This window comes from Physella acuta, unplaced genomic scaffold (genome assembly GCF_028476545.2).
Source record: "Physella acuta isolate Inbredline_101_S28 unplaced genomic scaffold, ASM2847654v3 ptg000237l, whole genome shotgun sequence".
NCBI classification, from domain to species: domain Eukaryota; kingdom Metazoa; phylum Mollusca; class Gastropoda; family Physidae; genus Physella; species Physella acuta.
In genome coordinates this window covers 483701-506526 of record NW_026731756.1, presented here as the reverse complement: position 1 = coordinate 506526, position 22826 = coordinate 483701, and the positions used below count along the sequence as shown (strand labels likewise).

General features: G+C 35.2%; 1 protein-coding gene across 3 annotated transcripts in view; it reads right to left on the bottom strand.

Moving 5' to 3' along the window:
- Positions 1 to 4008: 4008 nt before the first annotated feature.
- The window catches only part of LOC131938210 (carbonic anhydrase 2), a 35088-nt gene continuing 16270 nt past the window's right edge, over positions 4009 to 22826 (bottom strand). For 2 of the 3 annotated variants that reach the window (XM_059296132.1, XM_059296133.1), the window contains exons 5-9: positions 21310 to 21458; positions 20217 to 20309; positions 19896 to 19965; positions 18906 to 19066; positions 16565 to 18279 (exon numbers count right to left, since the gene is read on the bottom strand). In XM_059296132.1, the coding sequence (XP_059152115.1) occupies positions 18070 to 18279; positions 18906 to 19066; positions 19896 to 19965; positions 20217 to 20309; positions 21310 to 21458 (683 nt within the window). In that variant the 3' untranslated portion in view covers positions 16565 to 18069. Of the gene's footprint in view, positions 4578 to 5667; positions 5829 to 7448; positions 7519 to 7770; positions 7864 to 8642; positions 8792 to 9728; positions 9903 to 16564; positions 18280 to 18905; positions 19067 to 19895; positions 19966 to 20216; positions 20310 to 21309; positions 21459 to 22826 lie in introns of those variants that run through there. The other variant, XM_059296134.1, reaches the window with a different exon arrangement.

Sequence of the window (22826 nt, the reverse complement as noted above, 5' to 3'; positions counted from 1 at the left end):
CTCTTTCTCTCTCTCACTATCACTACCACCCCCACCCCACCCCAACATGATCTGGTGAGCGGTGTTCACTCTGTTTACATTTTACAATCATAGAGACGGGTTTGGTGACGGCTATTAGGGGCAGATAATTTAGTTTGAAACGATTTTAAACTTAGAGGAGGTAACTAAGAGGAGGCTGCTTTCACGTGGAGGGGGGGGGGGGTTAGTGTTTTTAAGCAAATATTTTCAATGGCAGCATTGGTACTGTCGAATTCACAAATTATAAATTACTGAAAAGTAGAAAAAAAAAACAACTAAATAGCGGCGTATGATACGCAGCGGGTCGGCTCGTATTTTATAATGTCGTAGGTTTAAGTTCTACAAAAATTTGTAACAAATAGCTCACCTTTAAAAAAAAAATTATTTAGATCTATACATAATAAAAATATAAGCGACAATTCTCAATTCGTTTACCAAGTCTTTTCATTTCCTTTCTACCAGGGTACCTTTCATCGTACTGTTCAAAGCTGTTCTTGCAATTGCTCTAATTGATAAGCAAGTAAACAAATACGCCGAGAGGTACCTAAACTCTATAGTGAAGTTACAACAATAACTTAAAATTTTTTTTGGGGGGGGGGGGCTGATTAAAATTCCGGGAGGGAGGGACGAGGGACACTGTTAAATGTTTATATTTTCTATATAAATTCCATTTCGTTCAAGGAGAGGGGGGGGGGGGAAGAGATGCCTGGAAGAAACTCTCCCCCCCCCTTTAGACCTAAAGGTTCATAGTGCATATGAAGTCGAGTTTATGTTACTTGATCCCGACATATAAAGGGATGGTATGGTTAGCACTATGCCAAGCCGCCTCTACTTTCCACAAGGTGAGTCAGGTACCCATCAGAGCTGGGTTGACTCAGGGACTTGAGCCCGTGATCCGAACTCAAGACTTAGCAGTCGAACGCTCTACCATTTGACCACACCGTCCCACATTTTTAACAGGGAAATAAAGAAACATTTGCTTCTGGTTGACTATGCTTAATGTTTAATATGTTGAATATATTGGCCGGGAGTGTGGGGGGGGGGGGGGTCATCTAGTCTATGAAATAAGTAAATAAATGTAAGCATGCCTCATGCGCAGTCAAACAAAATGTTCAATCGACGAATATCTAAATATATGCGCGATGAGGTATTTTGTCTGCGAAGTTTTGCCCATGAGATTTTATCCATAGAACTTGAAAATATTACTTTTGTGTTTAATGCTTTAGGCTACATATCTATATATTTTCATCAAGCCTAAGTTACTAGATCTATAACTAAAACCCAATTTTCACTTTAGTAAGACAAACATATTTTCTCTTACATTTTGTCATTATTTATTTACCCGTTTAGACCTAACTTCCTCATTTGTTTTGTTTACGAATACGTTTACCTGCTGTCGTATGAAAACCCTGTTTCAATGAAAAAGCTCACCTTGTCCAATGTTCTCTCATACAATCGAAGCAACAACTTTCTTTCATTAACTATTCTATTTCCTTTCCATAAAGCTTGTCATCGCGCTGTTGAACATTGTGTATGCGCGGTGCGGAACGGTGCTAATTGGTAAGACCGTCGATAGAATTATTAGCACGTCTATTTTTAACAAATACAAACAATTTTTGCACCTGTTTGATTATGAATATTATGATTACGCTGAGTGTATTTACAGGGGTTGGAATACATCCTTATATAAAGCCATTTTTTAAATCCCTATACGACTTAAAGCGGTACCATTCCTTATAGAAAGGATATTTTTATGCCCATGCTTACGGCGTTACCTGTCTTCACATAAAAAATTATTTTATTTTCTGTCCATGATAAACTATAATGGTAATAAAGTTAGTAAGATTTTCAACATATTTGTTACAAAATAAATATAAATTTTTGTCCTCACCTCCAGCTATCGGCTACAAAAGTTCCAAAATTGCATACTTGACATTGCATCATTGCATACTTGACATTGCATGATGGCTTACTTGAAATTGCATTATTGCATACTTGACATTGCATTATTGCATACTTGACATTGCATCATTGCATACTTGACATTGCATCATTGATTACTTGACATTAATTCATTGCATAATTGACTTTGCCTCATTGCATAATTGACATTCCATTATTGCATAATTGACATTGCATTGCATCATTGCATAATTGACATTAAAGTTGCCTTAGCTTTAGGACCGGCTCTACCATTAAGGCGAATTAGGGCGCTATACATACTGATTAAAGGGGGGAGGGGGGAGTAGTGGGCGCCAAAATGTATACTAGCCTATTTGAAAGTAAAAATTATTTTACTTGAAGTATCACAACGCCACATGTAAAACTTTCAGACCGTAGTCAGAGATAAGTCATTACGTAACAAAACATTCAATTAATTAAAAAACAAGAAACTCATTTAACTTACAATTTATTCACTAATTCATAACATAATCGCTAACATATTAGAAATAATCTATAATACAATGTACAGTAAATTATAATTTAAAAATTAAACTTGTCTTAAAAAACAAATTTTGAGGTATTAGTACATAGGCCTACTAAGATATTTTTTTGTGCTACATCGATACAAATTATTGTTTTCTATTCAATCTATCCTATCAATGTCTATGGCTGTGTGGGTAATATTAAAAGAACGGGAAAATATTTTCGTATTTTGACATTTAATAATGATTCGAATATAACTATACAACTAACTACAGTTAGACAGACGTGGAAATAGCTGTTTTACTTACAATTCTAATGTAGGGGAAAGCACCTGTACTAGAGGCAGATTGCCTCCCACACAAAAGCTATATACAAGTCATACACAGGGGAGAGAATCTGTGACTATCTCGAGTGTCAACCGATTATCAGTACATTCTGGATTGACAACTAGTATTCAAGTAAACACTGTTCTATACATTGGAAAAAGACATTAAGTTTACAAGGCTGTATCAAAATATTACTGACTACTTAAAGATTGCATATATACAAAACGCGCAGCTAGAAATATGACTTAATACTTATAAATCTGTATAGTTAAAATGTATCAGAATATACATACATATATATATATATATATATATATATATATATATATATATATATATATATATATATATATATGTATATGTGTATATATATGTGTATGTGTATGTGTATGTGTATGTGTATGTGTATGTGTATGTGTATGTGTATGTGTATGTGTATGTGTATGTGTATGTGTATGTGTATGTGTATGTGTATGTGTATATGTATATGTATATGTATATGTATATGTATATGTATATGTATATGTATATGTATATGTATATGTATATGTATATGTATATGTATATGTATATGTATATGTATATGTATATGTATATGTATATGTATATGTATATGTATATGTATATGTATATGTATATGTATATGTATATGTATATGTATATGTATATGTATATGTATATGTATATGTATATGTATATGTATATGTATATGTATATGTATATGTATATGTATATGTATATGTATATGTATATGTATATATATATATATATATATATATATATATATATATATATATATATATATATATATATGTGTGTGTGTGTGTATTTATATATCTAGCTCTTTCACACATACTAGCTCAGAATAGTTAACTGACTCAGATAGACATTTTTAACTAGACTTATTGAACACAAATTGATGTAATAAAAAAATAATTATAGGTAGGCCTACTCTCCTGCCTCGTCAAAAACAAGAAGTGACATTCCTAACACTCCTAATACAACAGAGACATTAAACGATGACAAAAACCAATCCAAACATTAGACTTGCCTGAAGTCTAACCGTACCGCGGCCTCAACCCCCAATACTTCCATCACCATTAAAAAATTACCTCCTTTTAAACTGAGGTGCCTGGATCGTGTCTAGCTGACATCTGTCAGTCAGAATAGTACTAGTTTGTCTTATCAAATGAATAGCGTTTACAAGATTTAAATTATTTAAAAAAATCTTTAACACAAGTACAATGTAAGCCCCTTTGGGCACTGGCTGGGCAAATCACACTTTTATATTATTATATAATGCAAATTTTATTAAATGTCAGTCTATATCAGTAATAATCTAGCCATTAATTAAAATATGAAGGTATCGATTAAGATTTTCGACCAAAATTTAAAAAAAATTCAAATCATAATTATATTTTTTATTTTCAAAATTTCTAATAGTCTAACCGTCAATCACAAAATTTAATTATCATTTAAGTTAATCTTTCCATTGGTTAAGTTTTTCTTACTTTAAATTAAAATATATTTTATAATTAATTAACATCCTGAAACGCTTACTAGTTTATTCAAACATTAATTAAAGCATTCAACAATTTAAAACTGAGCTAGCATGTGCACGAGTAAAATTATCTGGCTTGTTGTGACCCATCCCAGCATGGTTGTGACCCCCACCCCCAGGTTGTTTAAGGTTTGTGTCCCCTTCTTTGTGGTGTAGACTCTCCGATGATTGACCTTCTGCAGGGGCCGGAAGTCGTCCACAAGATGGTGGTGTTCGATGTCGTAGAGGTTCCGGAACATGTTTAACTGCAAGGTGGAAATATCGGTTAGATATTTTTACTAGAAGATAGACATATTTTTATCGGCAAAATAGACACATTTTTATCTGGAAGATAGAAACATTTTTAACGGCAAGATAGACACATTTTTAAATGGAAGATAGACATATTTTTAACCTTGGATTGACATATTTTTAACGGGAGCATTGGCATATTTTTAACTGCAAGGTTGACACATTTTAATTGGAAGATGAAATATATTTTTAACTGGAAGATAGAAATATTTTAACCGGAAGGTTGACATATTTTTAACTGCAAGATAGAAATATTTTAACTGGGAAATTTAAATTTTGTTAACCGGAAATTGAAATATTTTAAATCTGCAAGACAGAAATATTTAAAGAAATTTTCTCTAATTGCAAGATAAAAATGTTTTTCAAATGCAAGATTGAAATATTTTGAACTGCAAGACAAATGCATTTTGTCTAGAATATAAATAGAAGAAATGTGAACTACAGTATTTACAAGTCGTACACAAGTGAAGATCAGTATATAAGTACACTTAAAATATAGAAGTACATACGAATCGAAACAGATAAATAAATAAAAATGTGCAGTCACACACAAGTACACGCAAATATACACGTAATTGTTATAAATACTTACAACCACAAAGGTACACATAATAATAACACTCATACAATCAAACTCATACAATCAAATGCATACACGTACACAATGGAACTGTAAAATAATAGTGGCACAAAGGCTCTATTTTTAGCAAGCTCAGTCGAACCCACAGGAAACAACTTTATAGTACATAAGTCTCAGACCCACAAACACAAACAAACCCTTCGGTACACGTATACAATGGAGTGTTAAATTATTGTGGCTTAGAGCCTCAATTTCTCAGCAAGGTCAGTCAAATACTCTGGAATCAGCTTTGTAGTATTTAAATCTTAGACTCCACACACAAACAAGCCCCATCCGAACAGACAAAAGTGGCATAGGGGCTCTATTTTTCAACAAGCTCAGTCCAACCTTAAGAAAACAACATTGTAGAATATATATCTCAGAACCCACACAGCAACCTTGACCTTCCTCACCCACCTACTGACCTGAGATTCTGAGATGGGAATAAACTCTGTGGCCACTGACCAGATGACCGACTCGTGACAAGGGGGTGTGGTTAGACTGCCGTCATAACGGTAGTAGTCCAGATTGTTTATGTCGGGCAGGATCTCAGACAAGGCGAAGGTCGGAATGTGAGCCAATTGATCTATTCAATAAATAAAAAAAATAATGCAAGGTGTGACCAATATATTTTTTAAAAGTTTAGATACATTGAACTTTTGAGCAAAAACGAAATCGTAATATTTAGTACAGAGGCGTAGCGAGGGTGTGGGGGGGGGGGGGGGGTACATATGTCTTCGGGCGCCGAAATTAGGGGGCGCCAAAATGGGTTGAAAAAAATTTTAAATCTCATTTTGGCTGCAGTTTTGCATTATAAATGTAAACAAGTTAATTAAAAAGTCTAGTGACATTTAAGCGCAATTTCCTTATGTCATCTAAAAATAGCTCTGTCGTAGCGTAAATCAAGAGCAGGGTTAGTAAAACCATTGGTTAGTTATTAAAACGTTTTTTATTAATTTTTTTTCAGTATTTTACATGTTTTATTTACAATAGAGTTACATGACTAAAAACCATTGCGCGCCTAGCTACTGAACGTGATGACGCAGCCATTGAACGTGATGGCGCAGCTATTGAACGTGATGACGCGTGTGATGTGGTTGGATAAACATGCCTAATAATTCGGTCCAAATTTTAATTAATTAAAAAAATTTTTTGTGACCGAACGAAAGGATATTTTTGAAAACTTTCTTCGGCAATATTATTTTAAATTATGTCAGGAATCGATTGGTACATTTTTCAAGTCGCTAAGTGGTCTGGTTGTCGAGATATGAGCCAAAAACTGCTTTTTTCGAGGTTTTTTTGTTTTTCCGAGAAATCCATGAAAGAAACCCGGAATTATTTTGTCCTATGTTCATCCTTGTAACTTGCTTAACATAATTGCTTTTGGAACTAGTCCTCGATATTGCTTCGTTGAGGAGGAGATACGACTTAAAGCTGCGGACACACATACATCCATCCATCCATTCATACATCCAGAAATGACGGGTTAATAAACGCAATTCTCCAGAATGGAAATTGCGCTAAAAAGAATATTGGGGGGGGGGGGGGGGGGTGCCAAATTGAAAGTTTGTCCCCGGGCACCGGGAAGGGTCGCCACGCCTTGATTTAGTATGAATTAGCTATGCTTCTATTATAGTTTTGATAATGAGAATAACGTAGTTTATGTTTACGCAGAGGCGTAGCTGAGGGGCGAACTATCAATTGTGCGCCCCCTTACCCCCACTTATACAGGTGCTTAATAAACTTCCACAAACCCGTTTTCATTTTGGCGTCACCCAACTGTAGCAGAAAACTGTTAAACCAGTCTTTAAAGCCTAGTAGCAGTGCAACGTCGTTTTTTTTACCTTTGTCTACCCCTTATGGAGCACCCCCTCTGGGGTTGGCGCCCACGCCGATCGCTCCACCCGCCCTCCCTATCTGCGCCTTTTGTTTTACGTTTGGCTATTTAATGTTACATTAAGGTTCAAGGTTATGAAACTAGCCCGGCATTTCACCTGGTTCTTATCTAGTGCTCATGTTTAGTTTTATTTTATTTTTTAAACAATACCCTACAACTACACTATAAATTTACTTTTATCTTTTCTTTGTAAACCAGTAATTGTTTGGTGTAATCTACGTTATAATGAATGAGTTAGTTTTATAAATCTATTTCTATCTTAATTCTGTTGAGATTTTCAAAATAAAGTTTCACAAGTCTCATGATTACCCGCAGCAGCAATCTTGGAAAAATATTGTAAAAGATGTCTGTTCAACTTCTCGTTATCTTCTTCTACAACCTGGTTATGAAAAACAAGGTCAGTGATTGAAGGTAAACTTTAAATATTACAACAAAATAAAAATTCTCTTACACAAATATAACCGCAGCCATTTTTTTCCATGTGTCGTAAAACTAGATTATCCTCAAACTAACATATAATCGAGCAATTCTTACACCTAGTTGGCTAACCACTATTTTTAGATCTCCTTTCAGAAAAGGAATGTGTCTGTGAGTGAGTGCGTATGGGGAGGGGGGGGGGGGGGGGAGGTACCTTAAAGAAGAATCCGATTACAGCTAAACCTGATGGGTGGGATGCTGCATTTTCATAAGTGTTGGAACTGTTCTGGCGATGAACTATATGCATCTGAAATAGATCACGAGTCATATATATATATATATATATATATATATATATATATATATATATATATATATATATATATATATATATATATTGTTTTTTGTTTTGTATTTTAGTGTATTTTAAAACCGTATAAACAAATAATAAATACTAAAATACGACATATAATTTCCACAGAGAGATGACGTATGTAAAACGAGATATGACAAAAGATCCAATCAAGTGATTACAAATATAGCCTAGTGTCAAAATCTAAATGACACCAAATGTCAATGAAGAAATGAGAACTAGAACTGACACTGTGCCATGTGGGTAGTATATGGCACAAAGTTTCAACTGAGATGTTATTATATTACCAGAAGGTATGTAAATTGTACGCGAGTTGAAAATGCCAAATACCAATAGATAAATGAGTTGTTTTTTTCGATAGAAAAATAACAATTCATTTCGAGAATGAGAGAGAAAGAAAGAGAGAGAGATAAAGAGAGAGAGAGAGAGAGAGAGAGAGAGAGAGAGAGGGGGGAGACAAAGAGATGGATAGAGAGAGATAAATAATTCCAAATGCAAATCTCTAAATGTCACTCAAAGCTAAAAGAGAAGATTCCACCAAATGTCAATATATAGAGAGAACCATAATGCCACCAAATGTCAATATATAGAGCGAACCATAATGCCACCAAATGTCAATATATAGAGAAGAACATAATGCCAGCAAATAAAAACACTTAAAAGCGGCATGAACGATCGAGGACATAATCAATGACAGTAGTGAACTCTCAAACCTCCATGGGGAAAAAGTTGTCGTCGAGGCTATGTTCCGACCCACGGGCGTCAAAAGCACCCCAGTGAAAGTGGAATTGGTCAAGCTTGTATAGCGTAGGCAGTCCGCCATCTTTGATGTATATCATTTTTCCTGTGTACTCTACTTCCACTGGTAAAAACAAACACATACACTAACTCAATACATTGTTGGCACACACAAACAAGCCTAAAAAGCAAATATTTATGTAAAATAAAACATTGTACTGAGGATTCTAAAACGTGAAGTTTAGTAAATAAAATACATTTGAAAAGCAATAATCAAATTCGTTATGAATTTTCTATTTCAAAGTATGTTAATTGAATAGAAAGAATATTTTATGCATTATTTCTGAAGTAATTTTATGTGTATAAATAGCAAGACACACATGTGATCGCCGTCTACCATCACAACCAGAGGTGGGCTGGTCCGCCGACCATCAGAAAAAAATCCCTGTGCCCCAGAAAAAATGTCGATGACCCCTCCACCCCCCTCCCAGGAAAGAAAATCTCGATGGCTCCTTAGGAACGTCGCTGTAAAAGTCCCAGTAGAGTTATCGTTTTTAATTTTTTTAATGTAAGAGATCTCATTTCTACACTCTACCATTTCCATTCCCTTTATAAATACTCTAGGGCAGAGTCAGTCCACCCAACACATGACCTACGTCTACTATCGAAACTAACACTATGACCTTCAACGTTAGCAAACCTGTATTACCTCCATCTACCATCACAACAAACACACCTGTATGACCTCCATCTACCATCACAACAAACACACATGTATGACCCTCCATCTACCATCACAACAAACACACATGTATGACCTCCATCTACCTTCACAACAAACACACCTGTATGACCTCCATCTACCTTTACAACAAACACACCTGTATGACCTCCATCTACCTTTACAACAAACACACCTGTATGACCTACATCTACCATCACAACAAACACACTTGTATGACCTACATCTACCATCACAACAAACACACCTGTATGACCTACATCTACCATCACAACAAACACACCTGTATGACCTACATCTACCATCACAACAAACACACCTGTGCGCCCTCCCTTGTTGACCATTTCCATGTGCACCCCATCCGTAAGCTGGTAGTCCGACAGATCAAAACGAGGCAGCAGAGGGTCGTAGAGAACCTCTTGCGTCAGGATGTTGATGGGGGACTGTCTCACACCCCCACAGTCGGGGTAATAGAAGCTCCAGTTCCCTGGGCCTAAGGGTGGGGGCGGGGGGGGGGTGTAAAAGAAAAAAGTTTACAAATGTTAAATTGTCTTTTTTAAAATGAATTATAGTGTGACGAAAAAAAAAAGATTTTTTAAATGAATACAATGACTTCAGAATTTTTTACTATTACTTTATCTTTACCGTCACAGCGTCGATTAAATAAAAAAAGCCAGACCTTGCTTTATCGCATGTGTATTTAGCTCTTATATTACGTATATGCTCACCTCCAGTGCTATATTTGTCATAGTTCCAGCCTGAAATAGATCACGTGATTCTATTTTAAGACATACCAACATGTTACATTGTCTACATGTTATGCCAAGTGTAAAGTAGAAAAATAAACTGCAAAGCTTAACTGTTACTAATTATAAACTATGCAGTTTAGACAGACAGACAGACAGACAGACAGACAGACAGACAGAAAGACAGACCGACCGACCGACAGACAGACAGACAGACAGACAGACAGACAGACAGACAGACAGACAGACAGACAGACAGACAGACAGACAGACAGACAGACAGACAGACAGACAGACAGACAGACAGACAGACAGACAGACAGACAGACAGACAGACAGACAGACAGACAGACAGACAGACAGACAGACAGACAGACAGACAGACAGACAGACAGACAGACAGACAGACAGACAGACAGACAGACAGACAGACAGACAGACAGACAGACAGACAGACAGACAGACAGACAGACAGACAGACAGACAGACAGACAGACAGACAGACAGACAGACAGACAGACAGACAGACAGACAGACAGACAGACAGACAGACAGACAGACAGACAGACAGACAGACAGACAGACAGACAGACAGACAGACAGACAGACAGACAGACAGACAGACAGACAGACAGACAGACAGACAGACAGACAGACAGACAGACAGACAGACAGACAGACAGACAGACAGACAAACAGACAGACAGACAGACAGAAAGCAGACAGACACAGACAGACAGACAGACAGACAGACAGACAGACACAACTTACTTCCAACACCAGCTCTGACCTCACCAACCTGGAGCACTAAAAGGGCGACAACCACAGTAAATATCACATCCATCAGAAAAGTCTGCATTTGTCTGTACAAGAAAAAGAATTAACCAACACTTTAAAAATTAGCGCAACGGTTGGCAAAATAAAAATCGACAGCTGTTCAGTAATATGCTAATTATTTTGTATTGTATTGTTAAGTTGTATACTTTTGCATTTAATTTTTTTGTTAATATATGCTGTCTCGAATTTTTAATTGTACTTCTTTTTTGCAACTTCTATTTCAATTTAATAATATTGAGTGTGTATTTGTGTACACTCTGCACTTATTCATGTTAACAGACAAGACCACTACAAATACTATGTTTCATGATAAATGTGTGTCCTGATGTATTCGATGTTTTATTTACTAGATTGGCTTATCGAAATCTGATCGCCGCTACAAACGTAAACTTTCACCCTAACTTTATTTCTTAACTGTATGGCAATCGTCATTCTAAACTTCAAGCTAGAGGTGATTCGGGTAATACCAAATATCTTTACGATTCTGCAAATGTTTTCCTTTAGTTTTAGAGATAGCAAACATTAATCTTGAATTACATGTTTTTCGACCCCACCCCCAGGAAAAGGGAAGAAACTCTGATATCAAACCTCCTAGCCCTCAGTCACAGCTTTATTGTGTGATGTAGCACTTTGGCAACCTGTGGGTTAGGGTAGAAAAGGAGGGATAAGGGGGGGGGGGTGCAATGCGGGATTTTATTAAGCGTCCACGATAATTTGGGTGGAGGGAGGGAGGGGGATGCGGGATTGTTTACCAGCACCTATTGATGATATTTTGTTGGCAATATCGTGCGGTCCTGGCATGCACTAAATAAACCGGTTAGTTCTGGTTCCGCTTGCCAGTCCTGTATGTCTTTGACTGACAGTGTCAATGTCAATGTCCGGAGCTTATAGACAGACAACGACGCACATCACTAATGCGGCAACCGTGTTATTTGTGTACCAACGTCCACAACAAGAGCTGGGAGATAATGTTTATTTGCCCTCTATAAATTAACCCTTGTAATAATGAGAGGTTTTTGTGTTACGCTAGGACAAACTATTTAAATTACTATAAAGAAAAGCGTGGGTCTCTTCCTAAATATTAGTAAAGTATCCAATAGATACTAAAGTGACCCACGCTTTTCTTTATAGTAATTTAAATAGTAGTGTCTAATATTTAGGAAGGTCCCACGCTTTTCTTTATAGTTATTTAAATAGTAGTGCATACTTTATTTTCTACTTTTTAGTGCATTATTAAATAAAAGCTTGTTATTAAAACGTTTTTTATGAATTTTTTTGTCAGTACTTTACATGTTTTATTTACAATAGTTACATGACTAAAAACCATTGTCAAGTTTATAGCTAAAGTTTTAGTAAAATATTATGGGATGGCGTAGTCTAGTGGTAAAGAACTAGACTGCTGACCCGACTAAAAACCATCGCGCGCCTATTGAACGTGATGACGCGCTTTGACGTAGAGCCACCCCCCCCCCCCCTCTCGCTCCACGCCCAACACGGCCGAGATGACGCGTGTGAATAGAACTGCCTACTAATTCTGTCCAAATTGTAATTAATTCATAAAAAATTAATTACGCATTAAATTAAGTCCAATTTATTGTCACAATGCATCGTCTTCATGTCTTGACCCACGTGCCAATTTGGAACCGTATCTGTCAAGTATGCAATTTCACTTCGGCGTTTCGATCTAGACTGAAAACTGACGGCAGACAGAGGAAGTAAGTTAAATAAAAGCTTGAAAAAAACAAAAGCTCGTGAATACTAAAACTTTGCTAATATAAAACTGTGAATAAATCAAACAACCTTACGACTTGGCACAGCCAAAATTTACCTTTTAATTTACACAGCATTTATTTATCTTTAACCTTTACACACATATCTTTTATCTTTACACATCATAAGTACACATTGTAGCGTTATACAACACAAATTTACCTTTTATTTTTGCCAACACTGTTACATTTGGTACATTAAATTACGTTTTAAAAAGTAGAAAATAAATTATACACTACTATTTAAATAACTATAAAGAAAAGCATGGGTCTCTTCCTAAATATTAGACACTACTATTTTAATTACTATAAAGAAAAGCGTAGGTCTCTTACTAAATATTAGTAAAGGTATCCAACAGATACTAAAGTGAAGGAGAAGGGGGACAACCACGGTGAACGAAACACCCTTGAAAAGACTCTGCATTTTTTCTGTACAATAATTATTTGGGGTTCAATGAACACCGATACAATTAGCGAAAAAGCTTAAAGAAAGCAAGAGCGACAGCTATAAATTATAGAGAAAGAGCTTAATATACAATTTTATATGTTAAGTATCATGTTTTTATGTGCTTGTTGAATTATAAATAAGCATGAACAATATACAGATACGTTGCAAACATCATAGGTACGGAAGTCAATTATGTAAAAGGTCTAGATCTCAAGTCAATTGGATTCTATTTGAACACAGTTTTTTTTTTACTTTCTCGTATATACGAAGTATAGAGAAAGTATTGTAATCGTGCACAAAAATAACAAGAAATTTTGACAGTTTTCACCGTTTTACTCCTCAGTCCTTCATCACACCCGGAGTATAGAGGACTTATTTTAATCAGGCAAAAATTATAAATACAAATATATAAACGTTTTGGCGTTTTATGCGTTATCGAGTCGTAAAATGTCTGTGTGTCTGTCTGTGTGTCTGTGTGTAAACACGATAACTTGAATACCGTTACAGCTAGGTTGATGACATTTCATATATAAGTATTTTATCAAAATCGTAGATCATGAGAAACTTTTGAGCGATTTCCGATAACAGGAAGTGGTACTTTTTCTACTTTGAATTTTTCAAAAGCCTATAAGTTGCGTACTATTTTAGATAGATGCATGAAATTTCACACGTAAGTAAACAATCTAATTTTCTACCTTCTGTCAAATTTTGAGTAATTTCCGTTTACCGGATGTACCAATTTACGCTATTTCTGATTTCTCAAAAAACTTTATAAAGTACTTTCATACACATTTTATTAGGCGTTCACTTGGTGTGGGACGGAGTGGTCTAGCAGTAGAGAGCTGGACTGCTAACCCGTTAGTATCGAGTTCGAATCAGAGTTCAAGTAAGTAGATCGTCCCAACTCTGATGGGCACCTAACTCCTGTTAGGGAAAGTAAAGGCGGATGGGCATAGTGCTGACCACACTATCTCTTCATATGCCGAGGTCACAGAAACAAGTGAACTCTACTTCACTTGCCCCATAGACCGTCAGGTTTGAAAGGGAAACTTTTCACTTGGTGTGCAATTCTTTTTTTTACGAGATTCTATTCTATTATAAAAAGTTTAAGTAATTAAAAATGGATAACAAATATTGTCTATGTCCTGAGTTGCCATCCCTTGTAATTTTATATTAGAATATTCGAGAAAGCTTAGGGGAGATCACTCCAGGTTTATTTACATTTATGCACGGTTTAAACGTTAACTATATTATATAATATCGTAGGTTTAAGTTCTACAAAAAATTCCAACAAATAGCTCATTTAAAAAAAATCATTCAGATATATACACGATAAAAATCTAAGCAACAGTTTTCAATTCGTTCACTAAGTCTATTTATATAACTTTCTGCGCACTGCGCAAAGCTGATCTTGCAATTGTTTATTAATAAACACTCGATTGGAATATCAGCAAGTCTTAAAATATTCCGAGAGTGACCTAAACTCTATAGTGAAGTTATAACAGTAAAGTAAAGCCCCCCCCCACCAGTGTTTCATCTAGACATTTTTTCTCCTGGGGGGGGGGGGGGGAGGGGGATTAAAATTTGGGGCTTGGGCTGACTAAAATTTCCGGGGGGGGGGGGGGCGGACACTGTCAAAATTTGGGGCTTGGGCTGACTAAAATTTCCGGGGGGGGGGGGGGGCGGACACTGTTAAATGTCTATATTTCTACATAAATTACATTTCGTACAAGGGGGGGGGGGGGAGATGCTTGGAAGAAACTCTGCCCCCCCCCCTTTTCAGACCTAAAGGTCCATAGTGCATATGAAGTCGAGTTTATGTTACTTGATCCCGACATATAAAAGGATGGTATGGTCAGCACTATGCCAAGCCACCTCTACTTTCCCCAACTTGAGTCAGGTACCCATCAGAGCTGGGTTGACTCAGGGACTTTGTACGGACTTGAGCTCTGGATCCGAACTCAAGACTTAGCAGTCGAACGCTCTACCATCAGCAAACAATAAATGAACTTTCGCGTCTATAACAAAAAGCATAATAATGGACTTTATCGAGTTGACGAGAATCCTTCCATCATTATTGTTGACATTGATAAAAATAATTTTTTTTAGATTGTACAATAAAAGGCGACCGTAAAACAATAAAAAAAAATGAAAACTTAAACGTAAAATAATTAAGAAATTTAATATTTTTAGAATCAATATTATAGAAGTTGCACATCCAGAGAACTTGAAAATATATCTTTTGAGTTTAAGTCTTAAGACTACATTTCTTTATATTTTCATCAAGCCTAAGTTACTATACTAGATCTAGATCTAGATCTATAACTAACGTTTCACTTTTGTAAGACAAACATTGGCTCTTACATTTTGTCATTATTTATTTACCCGTTTAGACCTAACTTCCTCAGTTGTTTTGTTTACGAAAACGTTTACCTGTTGTCGTATGAAAACCCAGTTTTAATGAAAAAGCTCACATTGTCCAATGTTCTCTCATACAATCGAAGCAACAACTTTCTTTCATTAACAATTCTATTTCCTTTCAACACAGCTTGTCATCGCGAACATTGTGTATGCGCGGTGCGAAACGGTGCTCATTGGTAAAACCCTCGCTAGAATTATTAGCGCGTCTATTTTTAACAAATACAACAATTTTTGCACCATTTTGATTCTGAATAACTTTTAACACGCTGAGTGTATTGACAGGGATTGAAATGCGTCATTATATAAAGCCATTTTTTAAAATCCCCATACGACTTAAAGCTGTACCCCTCCTTATAGAAAGGCTATTTTTATCCCCAAGCTTATGTCGTTACCTGTCTTCACGTAAAAAATATTTTTTTTTCTCTCCCTGATAAACTATAATGGTCATAAAGTTAGCAAGATTGTCAACATATTTGTTACAAAATAAAATACATTTATGTCATCACATCCTCCTATTTGCTACAAAAGGTCCAAAATTGCATACTTGACCATGCATCATTGCATACTTGACATTGCATCGTTGCATACTTGACATTGCATCATTGCATAATTGACATTGCATCATTGCAAACTTGACATTGCATCATTGCATACTTGACATTGCATATTTGACATTGCATACTTGACATTAAAGTTGCCTTAGCTCTACCATTAAGGCGAATTAGGGCGCTATCCATGGTGATTAAGGGGGGGGGGGGGGGGGGTAGTGGGCGCAAAAATGTGTACTAGCCTATTTGAAAGTAAAAATTGTTTTTCTTGAATTATCACAACACCATATGTACAAATTTCAGACCGTGGTCAGAGATAAATGTTACGTAACAAAACATTCAATTAATAAAAAAACAAGAAACTCATTTAACTTACTATTTATTCACAAATTCATTACATAATCGCTAACATATTAGAAATAATCTATAATACAATGTACAGTAAATTATAATTTAAAAATTAAACTTGTCTTAAAAAACAAATTTTGAGGTATTAGTACATAGGCCTATAAAGATATTTTTTGTGCTACATCAATACAAATTATTGTTTTCTATTCAATCTATCCTATCAATTTCTATGGCTGTGTGGGTAATATTAAGTGAACGGGAATTTTTTTTTTCGTATTTTGACATTTAATAATGATTCGAATATAACTATACAACTAACTACAGTTAGACAGACGTGGCAATGGCTGTTTTACTTTCAATTCTAATCTAGGGGAAAGCACCTGTGCTAGAGGCAGATTGCCTCCCACACACAACAGCTATATACCAGTTATACGAGGGGAGAGAATCCGTGAATACGTCGACTGTCCACCCATTATTATACATGTTGGATTGACAACTAGTATTCAAGTAAACACTGTTCTATACATTTGAAAAAATGACATTAAATTTACAAGGCTATATCAAAATATTGCTGACTACTTAAAAATTGCACATATATATATACAAAAAGCGCGGCTAGAAATATGACATAATACGTATAAATCTGTGTAGTTAAAATGTATAAGAATATATATATATATATATATATATATATATATATATATATATATATATATATATATATATATATATATATATATATATATATATATATAATGAGTATATGAGTCTTGCTTAGTCTAGCTCTTTCACACATACTAGCTCAGCATAATTAACTTACTCAGATGGACATTTATAATTAGACTTAATGAACACACATTGACGTAATCAAAAATTAATTAATTATAGGTACTCTCCTGCCTCGTCAAAAACAAGACGTGACACTCCTAACACTTCAATTGAACGATAACAATAACTAATCCAAACATGAGACTTGTCTTGAGCCTAACCGTAGCGCTGCCCCCCTCCCCACCAGTATTAAAAAAAATTACCTTCGTTATAGCGTTTATGAAAAATTCTAACTAATACTGAGGTGCCTGGATCGTGGCTAGACGATATCTGTCACTACAGTACCAGTTTGTCTTGTCAAATAAATAGCGATTACAAGCCTTAAATTCTTATGTTAATCTCTAACACTAACACAAGTACAATGTAAACCTCTTTTGGCACTGACTGGGAAAATCACTTTTATAAATAATGTAAATTTTATTAAATCTCAGTCTACACCAGTAATAATCTAGCCATTAATTAAAATATGATGGTATTGATTAAGATTTAAGATTAAAAATTTAGGAGTTTCAAATCATTAATATATTTTCTATTTATAGAATTTCTAATATTCTAGCCGTAAATTACTAAATTAAATTATCATTTAAGATAATCCAGCCATTGGTTAAGTTTTTCTTACTTTAAATCAAAATTTTATAATTAATTAACATTTTGAACCGTTTATTAGTTTAATAAAACATTAATTAAAGCATACAACCATTTAAAATGCTTTTTCCTAAAACTGAACTAGCAGGTGCACGAGTAAAATTATCTGGCTTGTTGTGACCCACCCCAGCATGGCTGTGACCCCCACCCCCAGGTTGTTTGAGGTTTGTGTCCCCTTCTTTGTGGTGTAGACCCTCCGATGATTGACCTTCTGCAGCGGCCGGAAGTCGTCCACAAGATGGTGGTGTTCGATGTCGTAGAGGTTCCGGAACATGTTTAACTGCAAGATTGACATATATTTAACGGCAAGATAGATACATTTTACTGGAAGATAGACATATTGTTCACTGGATGAATGACATATTTTTAACTGGACGATTGACATATTTTTAACTGGAAGATAGACATATTTTTAACTGGAAGATAGACATATTTTAACAGCAAGATAGACATATTTTTAACTGGAGGAATGACATATTTTTGACATATTTTTAACAGCAAGATTGACATATTTTTAACCGTGGATTGACATATTTTAAACTGGAAGATAGACATATTTTTAACCGTGGATTGACATATTTTTAACTGGAGCATTGACCTATTTTTAACGGCAAGATTGACAAATGTTAAGTGGAAGATAGAATATATTTTAACAAGATAGAAATATTTTAGCTGGAAGATTGACATATTTTTTAACTGCAGGAAAGGAATATTTTAACTGCGAGATTTAAATATTGTTAACTGCTAAATAGAAATATTTTAAATCTGTAAGACAGAAATATTTTCAAGAAATTTTCTCTATTTGCAAGATAAAAATATTTTTCAAATGCAAATATTGTCCTTCAAGTGTCGATCCAATCCCCAAACTCGTATCATAACCTTGACCTTCCCTATCCACCTACTGACCTGATTTTCTGAGATGGGAATAAACTCTGTGGCCACTGACCAGATGACCGACTCGTAACAAGGGGGCGTGGTTAGACTGCCGTCGTAACGGTAGTAGTCCAGTTTGTTTATGTCGGGGAGGATCTCAGACAAGGCGAAGGTCGGAATATGAGCCACCTGATCTGTTCAATTAAAAAAAAATAATGCAATGAATGGAGGACAGGTTTTTTTTTTAAAATTAAGAGAGAAATGAACTATCAAGCAAAAACTAATTTGGAATATTTGGTATGAGTTATCTATGCTTCTATTATTGTTGTGCTATTCGGAATAACCTAGACACAATGTGGTTTATGTTTACGCAGAGGCGTAGCCGAGGGGCGAACTTTCAACTGTGCGCCCCCCACCACCCCCACTTATATAAACTTATACACGTGCTTAATAAACTTCCTCATAACTGTTTGTATTTCGGCGTCACCCAACTGTAGCAGAAAACCGTTAAACCAGTCTTTAAAGCCTAGTAGCAGTCTAACTGTTCTTTCTACCTTTGTCTACCCCTTATTTGGCACCCCCTCTAGGTCGGCGCCCATGGCAATCGCTCCACCCGCCCTCTCCTAGCTACGCTGTTGGGTTTACGTTTGGCTAAGTAATGTTAGATTAAGGTTCAATGCGATAAAACTAGCTCGGCATGTTACCTGGTTCTGATTTAGTTATCATGTTTAGTTTTATATATATATATATATATATATATATATATATATATATATATATATATATATATATATATATATATATATATATATATATATATATATATATATATATATATATATGTATATATATATTAAAACAAACAACCTACTAATACAATATAAATTTACATTTTTTTGTTTTGAAAACCAATAATTTTTGGGTGTAATCTGCGTTATAGTTAATTAGCTAGTATTATAAATCTATTTCATTCTTAATTCTGTTGAGATTTTCAAAATAAAGTTTCACAAGTCACATGATTACCAGCATCAGCAATCTTGGAAAAATATTGTAAAAGATGTCTGTTCAACTTCTCGTTATCTTCTTCTACAACCTGGTTACGAAAAATAAAAAAGTCAGCGATTGAAGGTAAACTTTAAATGTTACGACAAAAATAAAATTCTCTTACACAAACACATGTAACCGTATCCATTTTTTTTCCATGTGTCGTAAAACTTGGTTAGCTTTGAACTAACCTATAATCGAGCAATTCTTACACCTAGTTGGCCAACCACCATTTTTAGATCTTTCATAAAAGAAAAGTGTTTGTGTGTGGGGGGGGGGGGAGGGAGGGGCTGGGGGTACCTTAAAGAAGAATCCAATTACAGCTAAACCTGATGGGTGGGATGCTGCATTTTCATAAGTGTTGGAACTGTTCTGGCGATGAACTATATGCATCTGAAATAGATCATGAGTCGTATATATATATATATGTATATATATATATATATATATATATATATATATATATATCTTGTTTTCGTTTTCTACTTTAGTGTATTTAAAACTGTATAAACAAATTATATTAGAAGCTAGCAACATCACAATGTACACAAAATGATCTAAAATGTCGACAGGGAGATGACGTGTATTACATGAGATTTGGCAAAAAAAAAATAAAAAACAGATTAAGCTATAACAAAAATTGCCTAGCGTCAAATTTCAAATGACAACTAATGCCAATGAAGAAATGACAACTAGAGCTGATACTGTGATATATTGATAGATGACACAAAATGCCATCTAAGATGTTACCACATTTCCTGAAGGCATGTAAACTATACGAGAATTAAAAATGGCAAATGTTAAAAGATAAATGACGTGTTTTTACTTTCTCGTATACACGAAGTATAGAGAAAGTATTGTAATCGTGAAAAAAAAATCGAGATTTTTACAAATCTCGACGTTTTACACCTCACTGATACGGAAAAACATAATTTTGCAATCTTGTCCGTATGTCTGTGTGTGTGTGTGTGTCTGTGTGTCTGTGTGTCCGTGTGTAAACACGATAACTTGAGTACCGTTACAGCTAGGCTGGTGTAATTTCATATATAAGTATTTTATCAAAATCGTAGATCCGTATCAACTTTTGAGCGAATTCCGATAACCGGAAGTGGTACTTTTTCTACTTTGAACACTTCATTTTGAGAATGAGAAGGAAAGAGAGAGAGAGTGAGATAGAGAGAGAGAGAGAGAGAGTGAGAGAGAGAGAAAGAGAGAGAGAGAGGGAGAGAGAGATAGATCCTAATACAAATTTCAAAATTTCACAAAGCTAAAAGAGAAGACGCCACCAAATGTCAATTTATAGAGAGAACCATAATGCCAGCAAATAAATGACAGTTTAAGTCGGCACTGAACGATCAAGGGCATAACCAATGACAGTAGCGAACTCTCAAACCTCCATGGGGAAAAAGTTGTCGTCGAGGCTATGTTCCGACCCCCTGGCGTCAACAGCACCCCAGTGAAAGTGGAACTGGTCAAGCTTGTATAACGTAGGCAGTCCGCCATCTTTGATGTATATCATTTGTCCTGTGTACTCTACTTCCACTGTTAAAAACAAGCACATACATTAACTCTATTAATTGGCAATCAAAGACACAAAAAAACAAGCAAAATAAACAAGCAATGCAAACATCAACAAAGAAACAACTCACTTCCCAACCTCACTTAAATTGTAATTTATATATATATATATATATATATATATATATATATATATATATATATATATATATATATATATATATATATATATATATATATATATAAAATCTAAATAAAACATCGTGCTGAGGATTCTAAAACATGAAGTTTAGTGAATAAAATACATTTGAAAAACAATACTCACGCCAAATTCATTAGGAGTTTTCTATTTCAAAGTATGTTAATTGTATTGAAAGAATATTTTATGCATTATTTCTTAAGTGGATGAATAGCAATACACACATTTGACCACCGCCTACCATCACAACTTAAAATTCAAATTCAGGATTTGGTGTAGAAAAAAAGTAAAAGAAAATTTCTATCAGGGTTTGGGACCCTCTTTTAAAATTTCCCGGGCCTCTAGGAATCAGTCATTCCACATAACAGATCTGTATGACCTACATCTACCATCGCAACTAACACTATAACCTTTATCTACTTTCACCGCTAGCAAACCTGTATGCCTACATCTACCATCACAACAAACACACCTGTATGACCTACATCTACCATCACAACAAACACACCTGTATGACCTACATCTACCATCACAACAAACACACCTGTATGACCTACATCTACCATCACAAAAAACACACCTGTATGACCTACATCTACCATCACAACAAACACACCTGTATGACCTACATCTACCATCACACCTGTATGACCTACATCTACCATCACAACAAACACACCTGTATGACCTACATATAGCATCGCAATAAACACACCTTTATGACCTACATCTACCATCACAACAAACACACCTGTATGACCTACATATAGCATCGCAATAAACACACCTGTATGACCTACATCTACCATCACAACAAACACACCTGTATGACCTACATCTACCATCACACCTGTATGACCTACATCTACCATCACAACAAACACACCTGTATGACCTACATATAGCATCGCAATAAACACACCTTTATGACCTACATCTACCATCACAACAAACACACCTGTATGACCTACATCTACCATCACACCTGTACGACCTACATCTACCATCACAACAAACAAACCTGTATGACCTACATCTACCATCACAACAAACACACCTGTATGACCTACATCTACCATCACAACAAACACACCTGTATGACCTACATCTACCATCACAACAAACACACCTGTATGACCTACATCTACCATCACAACAAACAAACATGTATGACCTACATCTACCATCACAAC